The 23646-nt window shown below is 37.8% G+C and overlaps 2 protein-coding genes across 2 annotated transcripts; both read right to left on the reverse strand.

The window, feature by feature from the left end:
• Positions 1-312: 312 nt before the first annotated feature.
• On the reverse strand, positions 313-1257 carry LOC122693421 (olfactory receptor-like protein DTMT). Its single transcript, XM_043900921.1, has one exon. It carries the CDS (start codon positions 1255-1257, stop codon positions 313-315), a length of 945 nt encoding a protein of 314 aa, XP_043756856.1.
• A 7057-nt stretch (positions 1258-8314) lies between these two features.
• Positions 8315-23372, reverse strand: SPATA22 (spermatogenesis associated 22). Its single transcript, XM_043900922.1, has 9 exons — positions 23259-23372; positions 21790-21907; positions 20615-20743; positions 17259-17319; positions 17031-17126; positions 15288-15630; positions 14141-14273; positions 11741-11838; positions 8315-8641 (listed from the first exon to the last, which is right to left on the reverse strand). The coding sequence occupies exons 2-9, from the start codon at positions 21830-21832 to the stop codon at positions 8450-8452; spliced, it is 1095 nt and encodes a 364-aa protein (XP_043756857.1). The 5' UTR covers positions 21833-21907; positions 23259-23372; the 3' UTR covers positions 8315-8449.
• Between the last annotated feature and the right edge of the window lie 274 nt (positions 23373-23646).

A 23646-nucleotide genomic window follows, 5' to 3' on the forward strand; every position in this document is an offset into this window, starting at 1 on the left:
CCCCAAGCCCCAGTTTCCACGCACATTTATAGGGTGCTCAATTTCAAACATAAGCAGTGGGTAGTGGGTGCAAGTGGATTGGTTACATGTTTGCAAAGCAATTTTATTGGTACAAACTTTCGCGCTCGCGGGACTTTCCAGGGGACCTTCTCGGAGGTTTACTGGGCACGTACTGATTAGCTGGTCTCTGGTGGCCTGTTGAGGGCAGATAATTACCCTACCCTCAGGAGAAACTGAAACTTAGGCCTACTCTTAGTTCAGGTCGCCTGTCATGGTGCTAGTCTTGACAGTCTCACAATCTCAACTCTACCATCACAGAGAAAAGCAAGTTTTCTTTTTGTAAAAAACTCTTCCCAAGGCTCCCTTCATGTCTCTGTTCCTCAGGCTGTAGATGAAGGGGTTCAGCATGGGGGTCACCACAGTGTACATCATAGCCATCACAGTCTCCTTAACAGTAGAATTATTAGCTGATGGGCATAAGTAGAGACCAATAACTGTCCCATAAAACAGGGACACCACAGTGAGGTGGGAGCCACAGGTGGAGAAGGCCTTGCGGATACCCCTCGCAGAAGGGACCTTGAGGATGGAGGACACGATTCGAGTGTAGGACGTGATGATGAGTAGAAAAGGGATCACAAGAATGAGCCCTCCTGTGATAAATATCACCAGCTCATTAACTCGAGTGTCAGAGCAGGACAGCTTCAGCAGAGCAGACATGTCACAGAAAAAGTGGGCAATCACATTGTCTGCACAAAAGTGCAGCCTGGCCATGAGCAGGGTGTGCAACATGGCATGAAATGTGGTCAGCGCCCAGGGCAGCACCAGCAGGAAGAGACAGAGCCTGGGGCTCATGACGGTGGTGTAGTGCAGGGGGAAGCAGATGGCCACGTAGCGGTCATAGGCCATGGCCACAAGGAGGAAGCTCTCCAGGTCTGCAAAAAACAGGAAGAAGTACATTTGTGTCAGGCAGCCAGCATAAGAGATGGACGGGACATGGCTCTGCATGTCCTGTAGCAATTTGGGCATCGTGACAGAGGAGAAGCAGAGGTCAGAGAAAGACAGTTTACTGAGAAATAAATACATGGGTGTGTGGAGGTGGGAGTCCAGTCGAATCAGGAACATTATGAGGAGGTTCCCCAGGACGGTGGTAACATACATGGCCAGGAACAGAGTGTAGAACAGGTCTTGATGCTCTGGCTCAATTGGCAGACCCAGGAGGAGGAACTCTGTGATGATAGTTTGATTTCTTCCTGTCATGCTCTGTGTTCAGTATCTTTAGGAGAAAATGATGGTGTCCATTAAACACCTGAATAAAAATGAACATTATGTCTGTTAGTTGGTGGTCAATGATTGATTTCACCATCATTATCTGTAACAACACTTTGTAAACAGAAATACACTATGTCTCCAAATCCAAGTCACTTTTCAGACATTTCCTTCATTCCTCATCAATTAGCATGTAAAAGAATATTAACTCTAATTTCCCTTCTAAAACACTCTCATCCTCTATATTCTATGTGCTCACATTGGTCCTCCTTGTAGTTTCCTTACCATTCATTCTCAGTCATTTTGATTGGTTTCTTCTCCCTTCTCTTATATATTGGTGTTTTCTGGGTTTTTTTCCCTAAATACTGTTCTCATAATTTTATATCTACAGCCCTGGAAGAACTCACATATTCCTTTGGCATCCATTACCATCTAAAGCTCATGGGTCGACTTATATCACCTTCATCAATTACTTGGTGATTATGTTCCCCATGGAATATCATAAGCCTCTTCAGCCATCCACAGATCCCATGTGAAACTCATGAGCCCACCCTGCCCTTCTCCCGATCCACTCCTGCAGGTCTATCATACTTCAGTAAAAGAAGTCCAGGCCCAAGATAGAAACCTAGGAATTTTCTTTCAGTCTCTCCTTTCTGTCACTATCAGGACCCACCCAATCAAGTGCTGTAGATTCTCCCACTCAATTCTCTAATTCATCCACTACTATCCCAACCCTCACTACCCTGGACCAGGCTAACATTATAACTTGTCTGTGTTACTTAACAGCCTCTTTATCTCCCTGCTTCCATACTTAATCCCCTTCAATCTCTTTACACTGTGGCATTCTAAGATAAAAATCGGATCATTATTCTCATAAGGTCCATGGATTCTCACTCTTTCAAAGGCCAAAAGGCACTTCATGATCTGACCCTTGCCTCCACATCTTCATCCCGTCTCATTATGACACACACACCTCACTCTTGCCAAGGTTGCGCTTAAAAGTCACAGTTTCTTGCTCCATCCTTTTGCACTTGGTGTCTTCCTGCCTAGCACCTTCCTCCCTTGGCTCCCTCTTCACCTGGTTTGCCTGTATTTATCCATCAGGCATATTACATGCCACCGGAAAATGGACTATTTCCTGCCATATCAGTAAACAAGGATGTCACAGTCATCAGTAATTCCAGCACTCCAGGGCACTCAGGAAGGAAAACAATACCTGTGACCTGGCAGCCATCAGGCTTCAGCCACTCCCTACGGTGAGCACTGAAGAACTCAATATGTGAAAAATCATAGGACACTGGGTATCCATATAACTAAGATGTATAAGAAAGGGATGATTTCAGTGAGCCCAGATTCTTGCATCTTCCCATACATAGAAAAGTTCTAAATTCCTTAACTTGAGACAGCTGGTTTTCTTTAATTCACAAAAATACTTTTTTATTTAAAAATTATTTTTGGCTGTGCTGAGTCTTCGTTGCTGCATAGGCTTCTCTCTAGTTGCAGGGAACAGGGGCTACTACTTTCTAGCTGTGGTGCACAGGTTTCTCATTGCGGTGGCTTCTCTTGTTGGGTAGCACAGACCCTAGGAGCACTGGCTTCAGTCACTGCAGCCTGTGGACTCAGTAGTTGCAACTCCTGGGCTCTAGAGCACAGGCTCAGTAGTTGTGGCACACCATCTTCCTTGCTCTGCGACATGTGGGATCTTCCTGGATCAGAGACAGAGCCTGTGTCTCCTGCATTGGCAGGCAGATTCTTTATTACTGAGCTGTTAGGGAACATTTAACAGGAGGATTCCTGCATGCTGTTTTCTATTTCTCATAAATCCTCTGTTCCTTATCAGTTCCTATTCCGGGAACGAGTAAAACTGCATGCAGCTCTCAGGACTGAGATCATGAGAAACGGTATCTGCTTGGATTCCTTTCAGTAACTGCCTTCAGTGACTCTTTTCTGCGTCAGCGACCTTGTATGTATTAGACTATCCATATTGTGACTATTGATAAAATTTCATCCTGTGTAATAGCTGAGTAATCATCCTACTGAAGATATATAAGCCTGCATTTCTGCTAATAAAATACCCTTGCTCCATCAGAGCTTGGGTCCCTGTGTCTTTCTTTCTTTCTTTCTTTCTTTCTTCCTTCCTTTCTTTCTTTCTCTCTCTCTCCCCGCCCCCCACCCCCCCCACCCCCACCTCCCACCTGCCACCGCCGGCTCTCTCTTTCACTTTCTTATCGTTGACTCCAGACCACCAGGTTCTGGTCCATTAAAGGACCCCAACACTGAGCCACCAGAGAAGCCCTACAAAAATACTTTTGATGCTCAGACTACCTGCCCTTTGCTGCAAACTTCTGTATAACCTCTTTCTCCTGATCCCCGCCTCCTCGGAGCAGTTCTCTCAGGATTGCTTGAGATGCTGTCTTCCGGGCCTGAGGCCCTAAAAATTCCCACCAAATAAAAAGTAACTCAAGTTTTAGGTTGTGACTATTTTTAAGTCAGCACCATTTACTCAGCTAAACCCTCCTGCCAACCCAGACCAGGTAAGAACCGAGTGTTTTGTTTCCACAGCATCCTGCGCTTGTTCCATAGCACACGATGCCCAGGGGTATTATTTGTTTACAGCTGTCTTCCCCACCAGATTGTAAATCCCATGCAGGCAAGGCCATATGTGCCTCCATGACTGCAGCAGTGCCGGCATCCGGAATAATGCCTGACTGTAGCCAATGTTTCATTTTTTTAAATATTTACTGGCCGTACTTCAGGATGAGACATGCATTCCTCCAACTTTAAAGACAGAAAACTCCTGTTATTTTAGAATATCTACTCCTACTTAATCCTCTCAGAACAAAAGCTCACTAGTTTTTGACACTTTTTTTACAGAATGCCTGGATGTAACCTCAAACTCATGGAAGTATTAGACTATCCCAATCACACTACTTTTTTTTTCTTTTAAACTTTTTATTTTGTTTTGGGGTATAACTGATTGATTTGGCTTCCCTGATGGCTCAGATAGTAAAGAATCCACCTGCAATGTGAGAGACCTGGGTTCAGTCCCTGGGTTGTGAAAATCCCCTGGAGGAGGGCATGGCAATCCACCTCAGTATTCTTGCCTGGGGAACTCCCATGGACAGAGGAGCCTGGCAGGCAACAGTCCACGGGGTTGCAAAGTCGGACATGACTGAGCGACTAAGCACAGCATAGCACATAACCGATTAGCAACCAATGTTGTGATAGTTTTAGGTGAACAGCGAAGGGACTCATCCATACATAACCATGTATCCATTCTCCCCCAAATCCCCCTCACATTCAGGCTACCACTGAGCAGAGTTCCATGACAACCACTCTACTTTTTACCCTGAGCAATCAGAATCTACACCCACACTGCATTCCTTCTATTGACATCCACAGGATTCAGGGATATCAATAATGAAAAAAAAATTAAATCTGACAGATAAGTTTAGTAATTTGGGGAGAAAAGGAAGGAATATAGTTAATTTCTACTCCTGAGACCTCCTTCCAGTTTTTTTCCAGATACAATTGTGCCTCAGAGCTGAGAAAACTAAGGAGTGCTAGGAATATGTAAGTTCCATTCCTCAAAGAGGTCAGTTCCAGATGCTGGGATTTCACCCTGCTGATGCTGTTTAATTGAGACACATTAGTAATTTTTTATGTGGACTTAATGTGGTGGTTGGTGTTGCAGTAGGGGAAAGCATCAAGTTAGGGTTTGTGCACCTGATTTTGCTTCTCTGGAAAACCAGTGCTGTTCATCTCCGGTCTCAAGAGTTTTTATTAGAAATCACAAACCAGAGAGCCGGTACTTGCAGATACTGCCAGAGATCTGGGATAAGAGCACCAGTGGCTCCATTAGCAAGCAATGCCTCTCATCTTCAGCAGGTGAATTGGTGGTTCTCAGTCCTTGATGCCCATAAGAATCACAAAGGGCAGTGCTTCTAAAAATTAATTTACATATGAGTTACACAGGGGTCCTGTTAAATGCTGATTTTGATTTAGCAGGTTTGCTGTGGTCCCTAAAATTCTGTATTTTATGAGCACAAATTTTACCTCCAGTGATTCCCAATTCTGTTGGTCTGTGGACCATGCTGTATTTAAAAGCATAGATTACTGCACCCTCCCCCAGTAAATGTAAATCAGAACTTCTGGGGAGAGGGGTTTGCTATCTAAAACTCCTTGCTTGCATGCATGCTAAGTCGCTTCAGTCTGACTCTTTGTGACCCTATGGATTGTAGCCCACCAGGCTCCTCTGTTCATGGGATTCTCCAGGCAAGAATCCTGGAGCGGGTTCCCATGCCCTTCTCCAGGGGATCTTCCCCACCCAAGGACCGAACTGGTGTCTCTTATGTCTCCTACATTGGCAGGTGGGTTGTTTACCACTAATACCACCTGGGACGCCTAATGCTCCTTAAGTAATTCCAATATGTAGTCAAGGGTTAAGGACCTATCTTTGCATTAAATGCCTGCCCTGCAGAGATGTCTTCTTTTGAAAGAATACAATCTTATGAGATATATTACATAGTAATATTTATACACTCTATCATTCATAAATACTAATGAAACTGGTGAACAGCAGTCACATTATTTCTAGAATGTGGAGAAATCATGGGAGGTTGAGAGGTAAAGAGGAGGATCATCATACCTGAAAAACTCTGCTGGAGAACATCACACAACCTGGGAAATCAAGACCCTTAGGTTGGAAGGACCCTAAGTGACTAGCTCTCTTACAATCTGCCCAACTTACCCAGTGTGTGAGGGTGACTCCAGGACCCTGACCTGAGATCCTGCTCCCCTTTATTCACTAAAGCATGTGAGATATCAGCCTCTGTAGTTATCACCTGTGTCTGGAACCTCCCTTCTCACATCTCCCATTCTGCACATCCTTGGGCCTAAGGGGCCCTGGATCCCAGAGGAGTCTGGATCCTGGAGGAACTCATTAAAGAGAAAGCAATTACCCAGGACCTCTCTAGGATAAATGCTTTCAGGGTCCAGGAGTAGTGACTGATTACAATCACTGATCACACCTGACTATACTTTGGGGAAGGTGGGAATGAAGAAAAGCTCATATATGAAAGCTTGATCCCTGCTTATTTAAAGAACGGATAGTAGTCCTGGGGAGCCTACATTTTCAAAAGGGGAAAAAGATGGAGATGCCATAAAAAGCAGGGACCAGAATGCAAATATCCCAAATAGTTTAGGAGTCTAGGAAATCCCAGGGACAGAGGAACCTGGTGGGTTACAGTCCATGGAATTGCAAAGAGGCAGGCACGACTTAGCAACTAAACCAACAGCAGTAGAAGCTAGGAGTTTAGGCTTTATCCTGTGGACAAAAAGAAGCCAATAGAATACCACCATGAAACATACTTTGCAAAGATTCCCAGGGTGGCAAAATAAGAAAATACATCAAAAATCTTACTGCAAAATTAAGTCTATTTTTTTCCAGAAGCTTCCCAGTGGTCCCAACAACATTTATTGAATAGTCTCTCTTCTCTACTGATTTCAGGTCCCAAGTTTTCTATACACTTGGGTGTATTTTTATACTTTAAATTGTTATACTGTCCTCTCTATTCATGAGTCAGTTCCATATTCTGCATGAATAAATATGCCTTCATAATACATATTTTAGTTTTTTAATGTCTGCCATTTCTGACACTCTTTCCTTCATGTGGTGGAGCCTAATTTCTCTCCTCCTAAAAGTGGTCCATACTTAACGGTCCATTCCAACAAATAGAATGTAGTGAAAGTGATGCTTTGTGACTTCCAAGACTAGCTCATATAAAGGATAACTCCACATAGTTAACTCGCTGCTGAATTATTCACTCTAGGGGAAGCTAACTACCATGTCATGAGGACTCTCAAGCAGCCCTTTGGAAGGCCCCCATGGTAAGGTGAATCCTCCTTCCAACAGCAAGAACCCACCTGGCAATCATGTGATGAGTCACACTGCAAGTGAATCCTCTTGAGAAACCCAAGCCAGAGCTGCCCAATCAAGCCACTTCATAAATCCTGGTCTACTGAAACTGTGAGAGATAATAAATGCTTGCTGTTTAAAGCTACTAATTTGGTCAATTGGTTATGCAACAATAGATAACTAATACATGTTTAAGGCTTTAAAATATTTGATAAAACTATCCTCTACTATTCTTCTTTTTCAGAGTTTTCCTGACTATTCTCATTTTCTTATATACATAACCTTTATTATTCATTTGGCTAATGTGCGTGTGTTTGGTTTTGCATACAGAAAGAGAAAAATTATAGAAGTTACAAATTAATCTTAGAAAAATCAACACCTTTGTCTTTCTATCCAAGAAAATGATTTTGTTTTTCCATTTGTCCAAGTCTTCTTTTGTGTCCTTCATTAGTAGGTATTCTAAAGTTTTCTTCATATTTTTCCACATTTATTACTTAGTATTGGTTAGTCTTACATATTTTTTAAATGGTATCATTATCCAGTTTACACTCTAATGGTTCAGATCATATACATAACATCTACTAATGATTTCTGCATATTAAGTTTTCTATTCCAGTGTCTTACCAAATTATCTCATTTTATAGTAGTTCCTCAGTTGATTTTCTTAGGTTTTCCATATGTACAATTGTATCATCTACCAATAGCAATATTTATTATCTCTCTTTTATCTCCCAATTATTTCTCTGTTTATCTAACATATTCTATGGGTCCCAGAATACAAATACCATAAATTCAGAGGCTTTTGTTACTTTGTTAACTGCTTTGTTACAAACAAGGACATGAAATAGTGTTTGGCACAGAGTATATGCCCACTAAATATGTGAATTAAATGAACTGCATAGTCTAGCAACTCCAGTATAATGCTCAGTAACAGTACTGACAATGGGCAACAGGTCTTGTTCTTGCCTTCAGTGGGAATGTCTGACTCAAATGTACTATTTTCTCATATTAAGTTAGTATCTACCTATTCCTATTCTTTTGAGCATTTTTATCTGAAATGGTTTTTTAACTTTAGCAAATGCACCACTTTTATAAAAACAGTAAAATTATTTTTCAAAAATTCTTTCCACATTTAAAAGGATTTAAATATTTTAATTCAACAAGTCAAATACACAAAAACTGTAGCCAAAAAACCAAGGAGATGATAATTTAAACAATAACAGAAAAACGCTTACTTTATACTATTTAAACTTCCTTCATCACTACTTAAACTTCATTCATTACACTAGTATAATATCTCATTTCAGCATCTACAATTTTAACAAATGTTTGGAAAGTTTTTTGTTCAGAAGCAGACGCAGGTCTGACAGAAACACATTTAAAAATATTCTTTTTCTGGTCGTAGTTTCCAACACATCTATGAACTCGGCCTCTAATCAATCTGGGAAGTTCACGATCCTGTTTTTCAAAAAATAAATATCAATAAAGTTAATTATGACTTCATTTGAATTTAAATTTTTTTAAACTAATAATATGATCAACTAAATATGAATTACCACAAAATGCTGTAATTCCCTTATATCATTTAGGGCCCCCCTGCTGATAAGACCATAATAGATAGGCATAAATGGATGCCCTGTTACAGAAGAAAGACCTTCATTTGGGTAGGGCTTCTTACAAGCAAGTGAGCTGCTGTTTCTTAAAAGACAGAATAATTCCCAATATAACAGCACATGAATACTCACTTCTATTAGACTGCCAGAGTTCCCCTTTCAGTAGATGGCAGACTAGCTAGTTCAGACCAACTTTCCCACTAAAACCAATCAGAATAGCTGGATGGAATAATTATTTAAAAATATCCTCACAGACATCAGAGAGATACCAACGGCAGTAAGGAACTGCAGAGACCCTAACTGGGGGGAGGACAGAAGTCCAGAATGGGGCCTGATATCTGGGGATACCTTCCCCCTCTGAGGTAACTGCTGATCACAATCAAGGCAGTTTAAGAGTCTAATAAACTGAACAGAGCTTCTATGGGCTTATAGGGCTAGGAGAAAAAAATGGAGTCCAAGGTTCCCCAAAGAAAAGAGATTCTGGTAACCATACCACCCCCACCCCAGGCTTAGGGTTGGGAGATTCAAAAGAGCTATGTCCACAGAACTCATAAGCCAGGAAAAGACAAGCCAGCTCCAAAACCTCTCAGTCAAACCACAGAGTATGAGAAGATTTGCAATATATATAATAGACAAAGAACTTGCACTCAGAATAGATTTTTCCAAACTCCTATAAATCAATAGACAAATAATTTAATAGAAAAAAATAAGAGACCTGAACAGACTTGTCAGAAGAAGGTATCTCACTGGCCAGTAAACATCAAAAGTGCTGAACCTCAATTAGTCATCAGGGAACTGGAGAGAAATGAGATAGTACCCAAGGAGAGAGAGGTCTGGAATATTCAAGGAGGAAGAAAGGACAAACTTTTTTACTTTTTTCCTCTACATTCCTTAGGATTATACAACAATAATGTATCCTGCCTGAGGACAGTCTTTGGATTAAACCTTCTGGCCAATTCTGTTATCTTAAAACATAAATTATGGGAGTAGGTCTGGTCTTTACAAGGATGTATCCTGCCTGAGGACAGTCTTTGGATTAAACCTTCTGGCCAACTCTGTTATCTTAAAATGTAAATTATGGGAGTAGGTCTGGTGAGGTCTTTACAACCTCCAGACATTCTTTGGATTCATTGGAGAGTATATAACTCCATTGCTAACACTAGCAAGGGGGTACTCTTTCTACCCCCTTCTGATGTCTATGTCAGAAGCTTTCTCTATCTCCTTTATACTTTAATAAAACTTTATTGCACAAAAAAAAAAAAAAAAAAGAAATGAGATAGCACTAAACTGACCCACTGGAATGGCTAAATTAAAAAAGACTGACAGTACTAAATGTTGATAAGAATGAAGAAAAACTACAACTCTCCTATGTTGATTGAGTTCATAAACTCTTATAACCCTCTGGAAATTTCTTTGGCAATAACTCCATGTAGAACATACACAGGCACTACAATTCAGCAATTTTATTTCTAGGTATATACACAATAGAAAGGCATGCATGTGCACAACAAGAATGTTCACAGAGTATTATTCATAATAACAAAAAAAACTGGAAACCACCAAGACATCCAGGAACAGTAGAATAGAAAATCAAATTGTGCTATATTCATATCACATAGACACATAAATAAATGAACTTTAGCTACATGCAACAACATAGATGAATCTTACAACATTTCACTGAGTGAAAGAGATCAGACATAAAATCAGACAAATCATATGATACTATTTACAGAAAGTTCAAAAACAGGCAGAATTAACTTATATTAAATGTCACCATAGTGGTTACTTTAATGCAGAAAACAGGTAGTGAATGAGAACAGGCACAAGGATACATAGGGTGAAAGCAATGTTCTATTTCTTAACCTTGGTAACTCGGTTCACTTCTGTGGTAACTTCATAGAATTGTACAGCTTTTCTGTATATGACATACTTTAATAAAAATCTTTTAAAATTTAGACTAGAGAAAAATAATAAGCATCTAAGATTCTAAAAATAACATGCAATTACTATTTCTTATCATCTGCTATGTGCTAGATGCTATGCATTCAGATATTCTATAACCTAATATCCAAAACAATCTTTCAAAGTGGGAATTAGTCTCAATTTACTGATTAGAAAACTAATGCACAGGAAGTTTAAGCAGCTCACTCAAGGTCATAAAGCTAGTGAATGGTGGGGTAAAAACTGGAATCCAAGTGAGATTTCAGAATTAAGCTCAATTTCAGATTTAATACCAAACTGTTTTACAAAGTATGTAAGTCTTACAAGGTTTCCATTCTCCTTTGTTACCAAGCCTCTTCCCTACATCCCAGCCCACTGTTCCTGCCATCCCCCAGGTTCAAAACGACTACCCTTACCCTGTCACTTACTAACTGCATACTCTGGTAACTGTAAACTGTTTGCAGTTTCCTGAACAATCTAGGCTCTATCAGTGCTTCATGTCTTTACAGGAGCTGCTCCCTCAGTTTAGAATGTATTCCTCTCACCTCTTCCCCTAATTTCCAACACTTTGGCTTAATTTATTAGACCTTATATATCTAAGGTCGGATAGGTTACTACATTCTTCAAAAAGCTTTCCCTGATCTGACCTATCCTATCTACTTCTATAGAACCCTGCACACATGTCTGTCATACCACTTATTATATACAGTGTAACATTTATGTATCTGTCCCTCTACCTGAGATTATAAACTCTTTGAGAGAAAGGGCCAGTTACCACTTAAATTCCACTTGAATCCCCTGCATCTAGCATAGCCCCTGTAACATAGTAAGCTCTTCACATCAGTTGAGCAAATAAGCAATTTTAACATCAGAATTTAACCAAACAAAATGTCAAAAGTACTACTAGTAAACAGAATTTCTGCTACAGTGGAATTATAGCCTGCATTTCTAAGTTTTGTTGGCATAGGCTTTGCAAAGAATACTTAAAACAAATACTCACTATTTCATAAAATACACATGGCAGAGTATGTTTCCCATCTCTCATAAGAAAAGTCTTTGAACAGTATCGGCCAGGTGTAACAGCTGAATCGAGAACAGCTAAGCAACATTGAAATAGAGGGGGGGAAAATCAGTGCTGGTAAAACGCAAATAAAATTTAACAACGAGAAGTTGATATTTAAATAACTATTTCCATACCAATCTCTCATAGCTTTACTGATACAATAATAAGAAAGCATTTTAAAAGGGAAAGATATTCTGAAACCATTTTATTCTAAGGAAAACAAAATTTCTGGCCCTCTCCAACTCGGGAACTGATTATATAACAAAATTTATATAACTGACAATAACTGGCCATCTGAAACTTTCTTGTTTTTTTTTGTTTTATTTTGTTTGTTTGTTTTTATCTTTCTATTTTTTGGCCACGCTGTGTAGCATGCGGGATCCTAGGTCCTTGACCAAGGACTAAACCTGTGCCCGTACAGCGGAAGAACTGTGTCTTAACCCTGGACCACCAGGAAGTCCCTGAAGTTTTGTGAATGTGTTTGATGCAGTGGTTAAATCCTCAGACCAATCTACTACATACTACACACCGAAGTGTGTGTGTTAGTTGCTCAGTCATGTCCAACTCTTTGCGACCCCACAGACTGTAGCCCGCCAGGCTCCTCTGTCCATGGAATTCTCCAGGCAAGAACACTGGAGTGGATTGCCATTTCCTTCTCCAGGGCATATTTCAATCCAGGGATTGAACCCAGGTCTCCTGCATTGCAGGCAGATTCTTTACTGTCTGAGTCACCAGGAAGTCCACATATTAAATACACACGTATAACAAATAAACATCGTGAATTAATGAAGAAAAAACACTGAATTAGAATCAGAAGTCATGCAATTGAGTCTCAGTTCTTCAACTTACTAAACTGTAAAAACTTTAACCTCTTCCAAATTTGTTTCATCTATAAAATTCAAATGACAAATAAAAAAAAAATTCAAATGACAATTCAAGCTTAATCTTAAGAAATCACTATCAAATGAGACCACTATTTATTCCTTTAATAGCCATCTATTAGGTATTGATAGTAAACACTTCTTGTTTTGAGGTCAGTCTCCATTTCCCCTAATAATATCCAGATTTTCCTTTAGGAAATTTCCCCTATGCCATTCTTAGCTGTATGATTTGGATTGGATGTGTCCCCACCCCCAGACCCGGGAGTGACCTGAGACTAATGTAAGCCAGTCAGTATAGCCCCTTCCCCAGACACAGAGTTCAGAGTGACAGTGAGCGCCTTGCTGCCCAGTCAGAAACATTAATATGCAAACAGTCATTTGCTAGTTTCTGGAAAAGAGCAACCAGAAGAAACTATCAAAGAATGTGACGATGTGGTGTAAAGAAGAATGTATGGTATAGAGAACTTTGATAATCCTCTTAATATCATAAGGGAAGAGTCAGAAGCTGCTGGAAAGACCATATTGGAGCCTCAGAATGAAGCTAACACTGTGACAGGACAGAAAGATGGTTAAATCTCAAAAACATAATGCCAGATGAAAATGTAAACTCTACAGTATAAAACACACAACAACAGTAAATACACACATATAAATTTATGAAATCAGACGTACAGAGCAAAATTGTAAAAGCATGGAAAGGAAAGATACCACAGTGACTGTCTCTAGAGAAGAATAAAAACAGATGGGGTGTTCAAAGGTATCTATAAGATAGATATGTGGCTATTTATTATAGTCTCTGAACTTTTCTGTATGCTTAAAATATTTCATAATTTAAATTAAATTGAATATTTAAACTATGGAAAGAAATGTTTTGAATCTCTACTTGTTGTTTATTTCTTTATTCTAAGTAAAATTAAATTCCAGAAACATTCTATAAAACTCTCCTCCCTTTTGAATATTAATTCAGAAAACTGTAGGGATAAGTTAATTGGGTGTTTACTCATATCAATCAAGGATTCTTCACAAATGTTCTTTTAGGATATATAATTTATAATTTAACTTACATAGAAATTGCTATTGGATTTAGGGTAATATAGTAGAAAGAATACTTTGAGAATAAGGAGACTTGGTGCCTAGATCTATTTTTACTGCTAACTTTATGATTTTTAGTCAAGTCTATTTTAATTATTTGCCTCATTTTCTCACCTACTTCAAGGGTTGAGCTAGAATCTTTCCAGTTTTAACATTACAAATTAGAATACTACTACCATGAATAACCAAGTTCATCTTAAGTCACACAAATCAATGAAGACACAGGAACTGAAGAAAATCCTAAAAAACCACAATCTCCTTTTGTAAAGTTTTATTTTTCTTTAAGATCCCCTAGGTATTCCTATTAATCGTTCAAAACGATTGTCCAAATATTACTGAAGTATTTTTGAAGTAGTACACCTACCTAATATTTCAAAAAGAAGTACAGTTTTCTGTGCATGTTCACGCCAGTACTTCATGCTTTCAATAACTGCAGATATAATTCTTAAAGAATTATCTTTTTCCCTAAGCTTTAACTGATATGATGAAGTTTCCTTCTGAAAAAATAAAAACACAGCAGTAGAAAAACCTGTAATTTTTTTCATCATATTCATTCACTTTCTATGTAAAGATTCTAGGTCCTTATAATAGGCAAAAGTGTAATATATGTTAAAATACTATGTAAAATATGTAAAAAAGAACTACTGAAAATTTTAGTACAGTTACTCCCCTAAATTAAAAGTATCATTAGTACTTTATAAAGGAGAAGAGACTAGAATACATTTGGAGATAATTAAGAAGATTTTTTTCTTTTTATCTTTTATTTTACACAAGCATTCATTTACTCATTCATTTGTTGATTCTTTAAGTATTTTTAAAGCATCGTGTGCCAATTCTGTGACAAACACAGGTAAGTCAAATACAATTTCTTTCCCTAACGTGCTCACACTCTGAGGAAATCCAGACACATTTATTTATTCATTCCAAAAGCAATTATTGGTACCTACCATGTGCTAGACATGGCTAACAAGGAAACAATACTGAAGGTAGACAACCTATCTACCTTCACAGATTTTACAGTCTAATAGGGGATTCAGAAGATTAATAAATATATAATAGAATGTCAGAAATTAATATATTCTGTGCATTTTAAAAAACAGGATAAAAGCATAACAAGACACACAGATTATTATTTTAAATAGGTTGTTGACTGAGGAATAAGGGAATAGTGAGTGTAAAGGCCTTGAGATAGGAAAGTTCTGGCATTTTTAAAAATCAACTGAGAGAGTAGGATGGCTAAGATGGTGGAGTAGGAAGACCCTGAGCTCACTTCCTCTCATGGGCACACCAACATTACATTTATTTACAGAGCAGCCATTCACAACCTTTAAGAAAATATATTGGAAAAAAACATTCATCTACTCCTATCAATAGAACTTGCTATTTGTGCTAATTCAGTAATGTATGCAAGGGAGTGATTTCAAATGCTCTTATCTCTGTAAACTTTCTAAATACTTATCTCACATTTTTTAATTGAAATACAAAAATGCAAACAATATTGAAAAGTTTACCTTGAGGGTGTTTACTTCTTGAAAACCATCGAACATTTTTTTCTTAAATTGATTTTGTTGAAAATTGGGCTTAAACGCCTGCAATGTGCTGTTTTTGTCTAGACTTCTCATTGTGGAGCCAGGTATTTCTGACGACTTTGCTTGTCTGAGTGCTTCACTTTCTCTTTGGCTAGGTAAGTTAGTAGATTCAGATACTCTTAATTGTCTCTGCTGTTGAGCTCCCAAATTCATTGGACTGGAATTTATTCCATTATTTGTCATTAGATTTCTTCTTTTGCACTGAGGCTTAAAATCATTTTTATTCCAAGTTTTTAAACTAGTATTTTTGTTGCCATCTCTGTAGCTGTAATAGTATTTTAAAAATTTGGTATCAGTTTTGTTTCTATATACTTTTTCTTAATTAAAAGAAAATTATTAATGAATTATTTAATCTTCATTTATATGGTAATTTGTACTATTTTGCAACTACTGACCAGTTAGAAATTCTAAACACAACATCACAGCAACCCTAGAATATATTAAGCCTCTCTTTTCAGGTGAGGAAATGGAGTCTTAAGGAGGAAGTAATTTGCCAAAGTCACATAGCAAGTTACTGACAATCCAAAACCCAGAGAACCCAACTCAAAGTCAAGTGCCAAAGAATTTATTTTTAAACTATACAAGAATATATGAGTAGAAAGATTTTTTTCAGCATAGTAAGATTTTGAGGATGTTTGCTTCCTTTTTTATATATTTATTTTTAAATTTTCTACAAAATAAATTTTTGAAAAGTTAAACTATGGCTTGTCAGTGATTTTAAATCACAAAGAAAATAGATATAGGCAGGGTGGACAGCTGTCTGATTAGAAATTTTGTACTTTTACTGAGTAGCTTAAAAGTCTTACTTATTAATTTGTTTCAGCATTTTACTAGCTACATTAACCTAAGTGAGTTGTACCAGCCAATCAGAACATGATGTTAATGATGCTAAAATTAAAAGTATAATTTCAGAGCAGGCTAGGTAAAAGTTCCACAGGGAAAAACTAACCTAAGTCACAAATATTTATTTCTGAATAATTTTCCTAAAAAATACCACAAGTACCACAAGAGGGCAAACAATGCAACACAATCTTGTTAAGGAAAATAATCCAAAACTATTTCAGTAGTTACCACTTACCCAAGAATACTAAAGTCCAACCTAAAAAATGATCCATGTCCTTTTTCTATCTATTCATTTTTTTTCGCATTATTTAGACATTAAACTTGGATACCTCTGACAAGTGCCCTCACCATCTTAACAGAGCATTTCATGCTCCATCTTTCTTTCTTATTTCCATCCTATTTACCTTGGAGCTGACTATCTTACTAGGGTAAGATTGAGCATTCTATTTGGTTCTCAGTTTCTAAATATATCCAACATTTAGGTACAGTTATTCTTGACTCTTTACCTATTGTCAATTAGACATTAATGACAAAATCATAAATTCACGATGATAAATATTTACAGAAATTTCATTACAACATGAAGTATTCTTTGGAAATATAATCACTGCCAAATTTGCCTATTTTTAAAGTTTTATATGGCATTTTCTCTTCTTTCATAAAACACAGCTAATATCACTATAGTTAGTGATTCAGTATAGAAATTTCCTAAATGTCAATTCTGTTTAAGAAAGGAGGAAAAGATAGAGGAGGAGAAAAGGGAGTAAAGGAGATGGGAAGGAGAAGAAGAAACAGAATAAGAAAAGTCTTAAGTAGACTCACCTCCAATCACTCTTGCTTCTCTCAGCATTTGATTGAATAGGTTTAGACACAGAATTTTCACTTCTCAGGGGATGAGAAACTGAATGTGGTATTTGCCTTTCAAGGAAATATGTCTTATTAACTATTAATAATTTGTTCCCCAATTGAGAAATATAAAATATACATAGAAGACTAACATCAGTCAGTAACAGACACATGCATTTATTGGTACACATTTTTTTCACATACCCCATGTTCACTGTTTTTGTTAAAGGAGGCAACTCCGGATTCACAGCTTCCCAGGCCCAATCTCAAAAGATATAAGTAACACAGGTAAGGGTAAGTTAGGTAGCATTTGGGGGAAAATAATTCTTTCATATTTAATTAATATGTGGGGGAGGCAACTGAAAGCCTGAAGGAGAAAAAAAGTTGAATATGTGGACATGTTCTTTAAAAGTACTTTGTTGTGGAATTAGTCAGTCTGTCTTACTAATTTTTTTAGATATATCCCTTTCCCATTGTATTCCAAGCAAGGTATTTAATCTGTATATCTTCCACAGTCAATCCTAGTAAAGTATCTTACACTTTGTAATACAAATTTCAGTGTAATCAATGTTTCTTAATCCCAACCCACAGCAAGAAATACATCAAAACCCAGAAAATATACACACATAGCATGCGCGTGTGTGTGTGCATGTGTGTGCCTGTGTGTGTTTGAGAGAGAATATAGCAATTTTACCATCCTTTCTTTTTCTTACTTACTATGTATATACACTCTGACATTTTCTATTTTACTCTATTCAATTCTATTTATTTTTTTAAAAGATTGGTTATTTCCTAAACTACTAATGGATCAAGAAAAAAAATTGGAAAACACTGATCTAGTCCTCTCTCTTACCCACGATAAGATATTTTGTTGTATCTCTGACAGATAGTAATCCTGGTCAGAGCTTGAAAAGTTCGGTACTTCAGGATTATGCACATTTGCCTATGGAACAACTCAAATGGTTATTTTAGATCATCTGTCATTAAATGGTTATATTTAGATCATCTGTCATTCACACTTATAAAATATTTTAAATAGAAGAGAATTTTTTTTAAATAGCAGATGACCAGATAAAGGCCCACTTTTCCATATCCACAAGAATTTTTTAACCTTTTATCTATAAAAATGAGAATAATATGAAATTCAAACTTTCAGTTCCTCAAATGTGGAAGAAAACAAAATAACTATAGATTTAAAGCTAGATTAAGGTCTATTGTTGCACACTGGATGAAATTAATAAGTACTGATATATATATGTATTAAAGGATTTTAAAATTCTAGTTGCAGAAAATCCTGTTAAAGCTTTTTAAGTGTGGTCCCACAAAATGTAAAGGTATATAACCAGCAGGTACCAAGTATATTTCAGAATATCTGACTGTCCATGCCTTCTTCCAAAGAGAAGTAAAAAGTAAGTAAACATTAAGACCTCCCAGGCCAAACCACCACAGCTAATTATTTCAGAGATGAGAGGCCTAACCATAAGGTTAAATTAAAGAATGAAACTAGAACACTCTCTAACACTACTCTCTAACACTAACATCAAAATGGATTAAAGGTCTAAATGTAAGACCAGAAACTATAAAACTCCTAGAGGAAAACATAGGCAAAACAATTTCTGACATAAATCACAGCAGAATCCTCTATGACTCATCTCCCAGAGTAATGGAAATAAAAGCAAAAATAAACAAATAGGACCTAATTAAACTTAAAAGCTTTTGCATAATGAAGGAAACCATAAGGTGAAAAGACAGACTTCAGAATGGGAGAAAACAATAGCAAACAAAGCAACTGACAAAGAATTAATCTCAAAATATACAAGCAGCTCCTGCAGCTCAATTCCAGAAAAATAAATGACCCAATCAAAAAATGGGCCAAAGAACTAAACAGACATTTCTCCAAAGAAGACATACAGATGGCTAACAAACACATGAAAAGATGCTCAACATCACTCATTATCAGAGAAATGCGAATCATAACCACAATGAGGTACCATCTCATGCTGGTCAGAATGGCTGCTATCAAAAAGTCTATAAACAAAATATGCTGCAGAGGGTGCGGAGAAAAGGGAACCCTCTTACACAGTTGGTGGGAATGGAAACTAGTACAGCCACTACAGAGAACAGTGTGGAGATTCCTTAAAAAACTAGAAATAGAACTGCCATACGACCCAGCAATCCCACTGTTGGGTACACGCACCGAGGAAACCAGAATTGAAAGAGACACGTGTACTCCAATGTTCACTGCAGCACTGTTTACAGTAGCCAGGCAAGGAAGCAACCTAGATGTCTGTCAGGAGATGAATGGGTAAGAAAGCTGTGGTACATATACACAATGGAATATTACTTGGCTATCAAAAAGAATGCATCTGAAGCAGTTCTAATGAGGTAGATGAAACTAGAGCCTATTATACAGAGTAAAGTAAGTCAGAAAGAAAAATACCAACACAGGGGAAAAAAAAAGAAAAAAAGAAAAATACCAACACAGTTTATTAACACATATATATGGAATCTAGAAAGATGGTAACAATGCACCTATATGCAAGACAGCTAAAGAGACACAGATGTAAATAACAGACTTTTGGACTATGTGGGAGAAGGCGAGGGTGGGATGATTTGAGAGAATGGCATTGAAACATGTATATTATCATATGTGAAATAGATCGCCAGTCCAGGTTCAATGCATGAGACAGTGTGCTCAGGGCTGGTGCACTGGGATGACCCTGAGGGATGGGATAGGGAGGGAGGTGGGAGTGGGGTTCAGGATGAGGAACACATGTACACCCATGGCTGATTCATGTCAGTGTATGGCAAAAACCACTACAATACTGTAAAGTAATTAGCCTCCAATTAAAATAAATAAATTTAAAAAAATTATTTCAGTGACCTCATTTAAAAACATGAGTTGAAGCAAGGCTTGCTGTCTCTAGAATTTGAATCAAGAGAAACAGAGGGCAGCCAATGATGGGTTCTGAGAACTAGAACTAAAAGGCTATGTTAACACCCAGCAAAGGCAACTTAGTTCACATACCAGTGGACACTAAAAGGAAGCCAGATGGATGAAACAGTGAAAAGTCAACAAACGAAATAAGGCAAAAATTACAAAGAGAAAAAAAGACTAGGGTCAAGCACAAGAAATTCCTTGGCTTCTACCTTCTTAAGTTCTATTTTCTTCCATTTTTCCTGTGTTCCCATTCATATCCTTATTCCTGAAGCAACTTAAGTTTCTCCATTCTTTACCACCAAATGTTTAAGTCACAATATCTGTGTTTTGTAATAGAAAAAAAAAAAAAAAAACTCTTTCCAATATAGGTTACTACTTCACTAGAAGAAAGGCTCCAGATTTAAGATATCCCATTTAAATGCTAAGTCACCCTTGTAAACAAGGAAACTCTAACTGTTGTACTGGAATGCTCAGAAAGAGCCAAGTAATTCCTATAACTGGATAGTGGAAAGAAGAAAAAAATACACTTTCTTTCTGTTTCCATTATAATACAGTAGAAATTGCCATTTTCTATAATCCTCTTTCTTATTTTCTGAGAATTTTCACTTTATTTTCTTACCTGATGGTAGAGGAGGGAAATCATAACTGTCAGAAGCATTACTGATACCTGGATCATTTTGAAGTGGATTGGATGTTAATGGCTGTCTATTCCTCTTTTTCTGATTGAACAATGGTACAGGCAAACAGCCTAAATTGAAAGTACCAAAAAATTAGTACACAATAGGCAAATAATCAGATCTAGTTATAGAATAATTATTAGTATGTAATAATATACTATTTGAATTTGTCTATTTCTATGTTACTTTTATATTTATTACAGATATATTTATATAGATTTTGATTTATTTTTATATTCTTTTAAAGATCCAAAATAGACTTATCTCTCTAAAAAATCCTTTCTTGTTCTATGTTACCATCACCTTAATTCCTCTTATTTAGCAGTAATTCGCATCTCCTTCCTCATCCCCCAACCCTTGCCAAACCCACTTTTTGCTTTCTTTACTTCTCTCCTGTGCTTGCTTATCAACTGGAAGGAACCCTTTGAGTACAATACAGGTAAAGGAGAACCAAAATTTGACCCATGCTTTCCAAAATCCTAATCACTCTCTGACTATAGTAGCAGACCCTTTAAGGCCATGGTTCTTTCACTTTAGTTTGACTAAGATTTATCTGTAATTAGCATGTCAGTTCCTAGACCCCACTCTCATAAATTTTATTTCAGTAGATTTGCTTTGGAAGTCAAAACTTTGCAATTTCACCAAGAACTCCAGGGGTCTGTAATATATATTTTCTATGGATCATTCTTGAGAACGACTTAGACGGTAATATATCCAATCTCCCTGGCACATAAATATCTCAAATAAGTCACAAATAAAAATTAGGAGATTATTAATTTATCTTCAGCTTAAAGCACAAAACAAATCAATCATATGGGTTTATAAAAAGAACACAAGAGCAAATCCAGAAAAGCCTGATTTTACTTAAACCTAAGCCAATAAGTGTTTTGTCTTATTTCCTTCGACCTAAAAAGAGGCTAGACTATCTGTTCATTATTTTTAAAAGTTCCTTCCAAAGTGTTGTATCTATATGCTATACAAACTATATATATATATATATACACACACAAAGTTTTATCTATATAGGTTATATATATATATATATATGTATATATATAATTTGTATATATGCTACATACAAAGTACAGAAATTTTAAAAGTAAAAGTCAGTCAATACCTGCTGTACTCCGAGTTGGATTTTCATTTAGGTTTCTCTTCATTTCTTTCAATATCAAAGTCTCTAATTTTTATTCTCCAGCGCTCCAACCTTACAACATGAAGTTGTCTGACTAAACCTTCAAAGAAAGAAATTTATACCTCATATTGTATCAATGACAAAATCAAGTGCTCAGTCTAGTAATTACTGAAATTACGGTTTAAAGCTATTACCAACCTGATAAACACCCTACAGAGTCTTTCTCTTTCCAGGTAACAATTTACAACATGACACATTTTTTCAAATTAGTTTGAAGTTAAGACTAGGGTGGCTATAATCTTGTTTCCTAAACACATGTGAATTTTCACAGAGTCTATGTAATTTACTTCAGAATCAAGGCCCCAACGTGAGAATAATTCTGAACGAGATGTACATAGAGGAAAAGGGACCACAATATTGGCAAACATGCTTACAAGGCCAGGGAGGAAACATACACAATTGAACTAGCCACGTGAGAATGTGTTGTCTCACTTTAAAACACCATGCAGATCATGTGCTTTAGTCATTAGTTTGAGATCTCTGGATTATACAATACCAAAGACTAAGGCCTCACTTAATATCTATAATAACTGTAATGATAAGTTTCAACTCTGTTTCTGTAATTCCAAGTGAAACAAGATCTTTTTTTTTTTTTCCTTTTACCACAGGATTTCTTTTGTAATTTTTTTCCATGTCCAGCCTCTTATATTTCAATCTCACTTTAATACATACTTGCCTATTTTGTGAAAAATTAAGATTTAAACCGAAGTAAGATCACTTCTGCTCCCAAGAGCAGAAGAGACCCCATGAGACAGAGACATGAACACCACTGAGTAATAATGCAAATCATACTGGGGTAAACAGTATCAATTATCATTTTTGGAAATAAAGCTTGGGAAACATGAGGTTAGGGATTGCCTCAGCTTTGCTTCCACAGCTTGGCCTTGAACCTGGATATAGCAGGCCCATTAGAGAATATTCCTGACACCATTCTAGGAAACAGAAGTTAAGCGACCTTTTCTTAGCCCAGAAATACCAACGCAACACACCTGAAACTAAAAGGGGACAGCAAGGGCTACTACGGTTTCTGAGACTTAGGCATAACAAAAGCGCCACATCCTCCCGTAGACCACTGGCCCCAGGGGCAGAAGACCCTGAGGTGTTCCCTACCCCAGCTTACAACAGGACCCTAATTATATTAAGGCAGGTGGTGACAAATGGGCAGAAAGTTTGTTCAATGCGCAAACACACATGCACACACCCGCCCCCAAAACCGCTGCCTCAGATCGAGGCCATCGGGCCTACTTGGGCGCCTCATGGAGAAAAACACAAAGCTCCAGCCAGGGCTCATGTTCTCCTCCAACAATCTCTCCTGACTCGGGAGGGTGGCAGTTTGGTAACTAGGGCTTTCTCTGCTTGGCCCTCCCACTAACACGACGCATAACTTTAACCTTCAGGTTCCCGCCCTCTGTCAACGGTCGCCCAGCCTCCAGTCAACAACCGCCAACCTCCTTTCCGCCTCCAAAAAGACTCGAAAGTCCCTCTGTGCGCATGCGCACCTTGCCACGCCCCCTTCGGCGCAGGCGCAGAGGCTACCACCTGGGTGCGCGCTAACGTGGCGTCATCACTTCAGTGGACACGGAGGGAGAAACTCGAGCAAGGAAACATGAACGCGCCTCTCCTTGCATTCTCACACTGTGGGGTACGCGGCATAGGGAAGGCTCTGCCTCTTTAGATTTTCGCCAATAGAGGGACAAGCCTTTTCTAGTTGCCTGTGGTGCTCAGCCAGTCTTCACCCCAGCTTCGTCTGGAAGTTGGGCCCAGGGCTGGTCACCGAAC

This window comes from Cervus elaphus, chromosome 5 (assembly GCF_910594005.1).
Source record: "Cervus elaphus chromosome 5, mCerEla1.1, whole genome shotgun sequence".
Lineage (NCBI taxonomy): Eukaryota > Metazoa > Chordata > Mammalia > Artiodactyla > Cervidae > Cervus > Cervus elaphus.

Bases quoted from the DNA above. Each gene is read 5' to 3' on its own strand.
- LOC122693421 (XM_043900921.1), bottom strand. From the start codon at position 1,257: ATGACAGGAAGAAATCAAACTATCATCACAGAGTTCCTCCTCCTGGGT.
- SPATA22 (XM_043900922.1), bottom strand. From the start codon at position 21,832: ATGAAGAGAAACCTAAATGAAAATCCAACTCGGAGTACAGCAG. The intron at 15,631-17,030 runs GTGAGTCTACTT...ATACTATTACAG, and splicing joins AGAAGCAAGAGTGATTGGAG to CTACAGAGATGGCAACAAAA. The intron at 8,642-11,740 runs GTGAGTATTTGT...TTTGAAAAACAG, and splicing joins CATGTGTATTTTATGAAATA to GATCGTGAACTTCCCAGATT.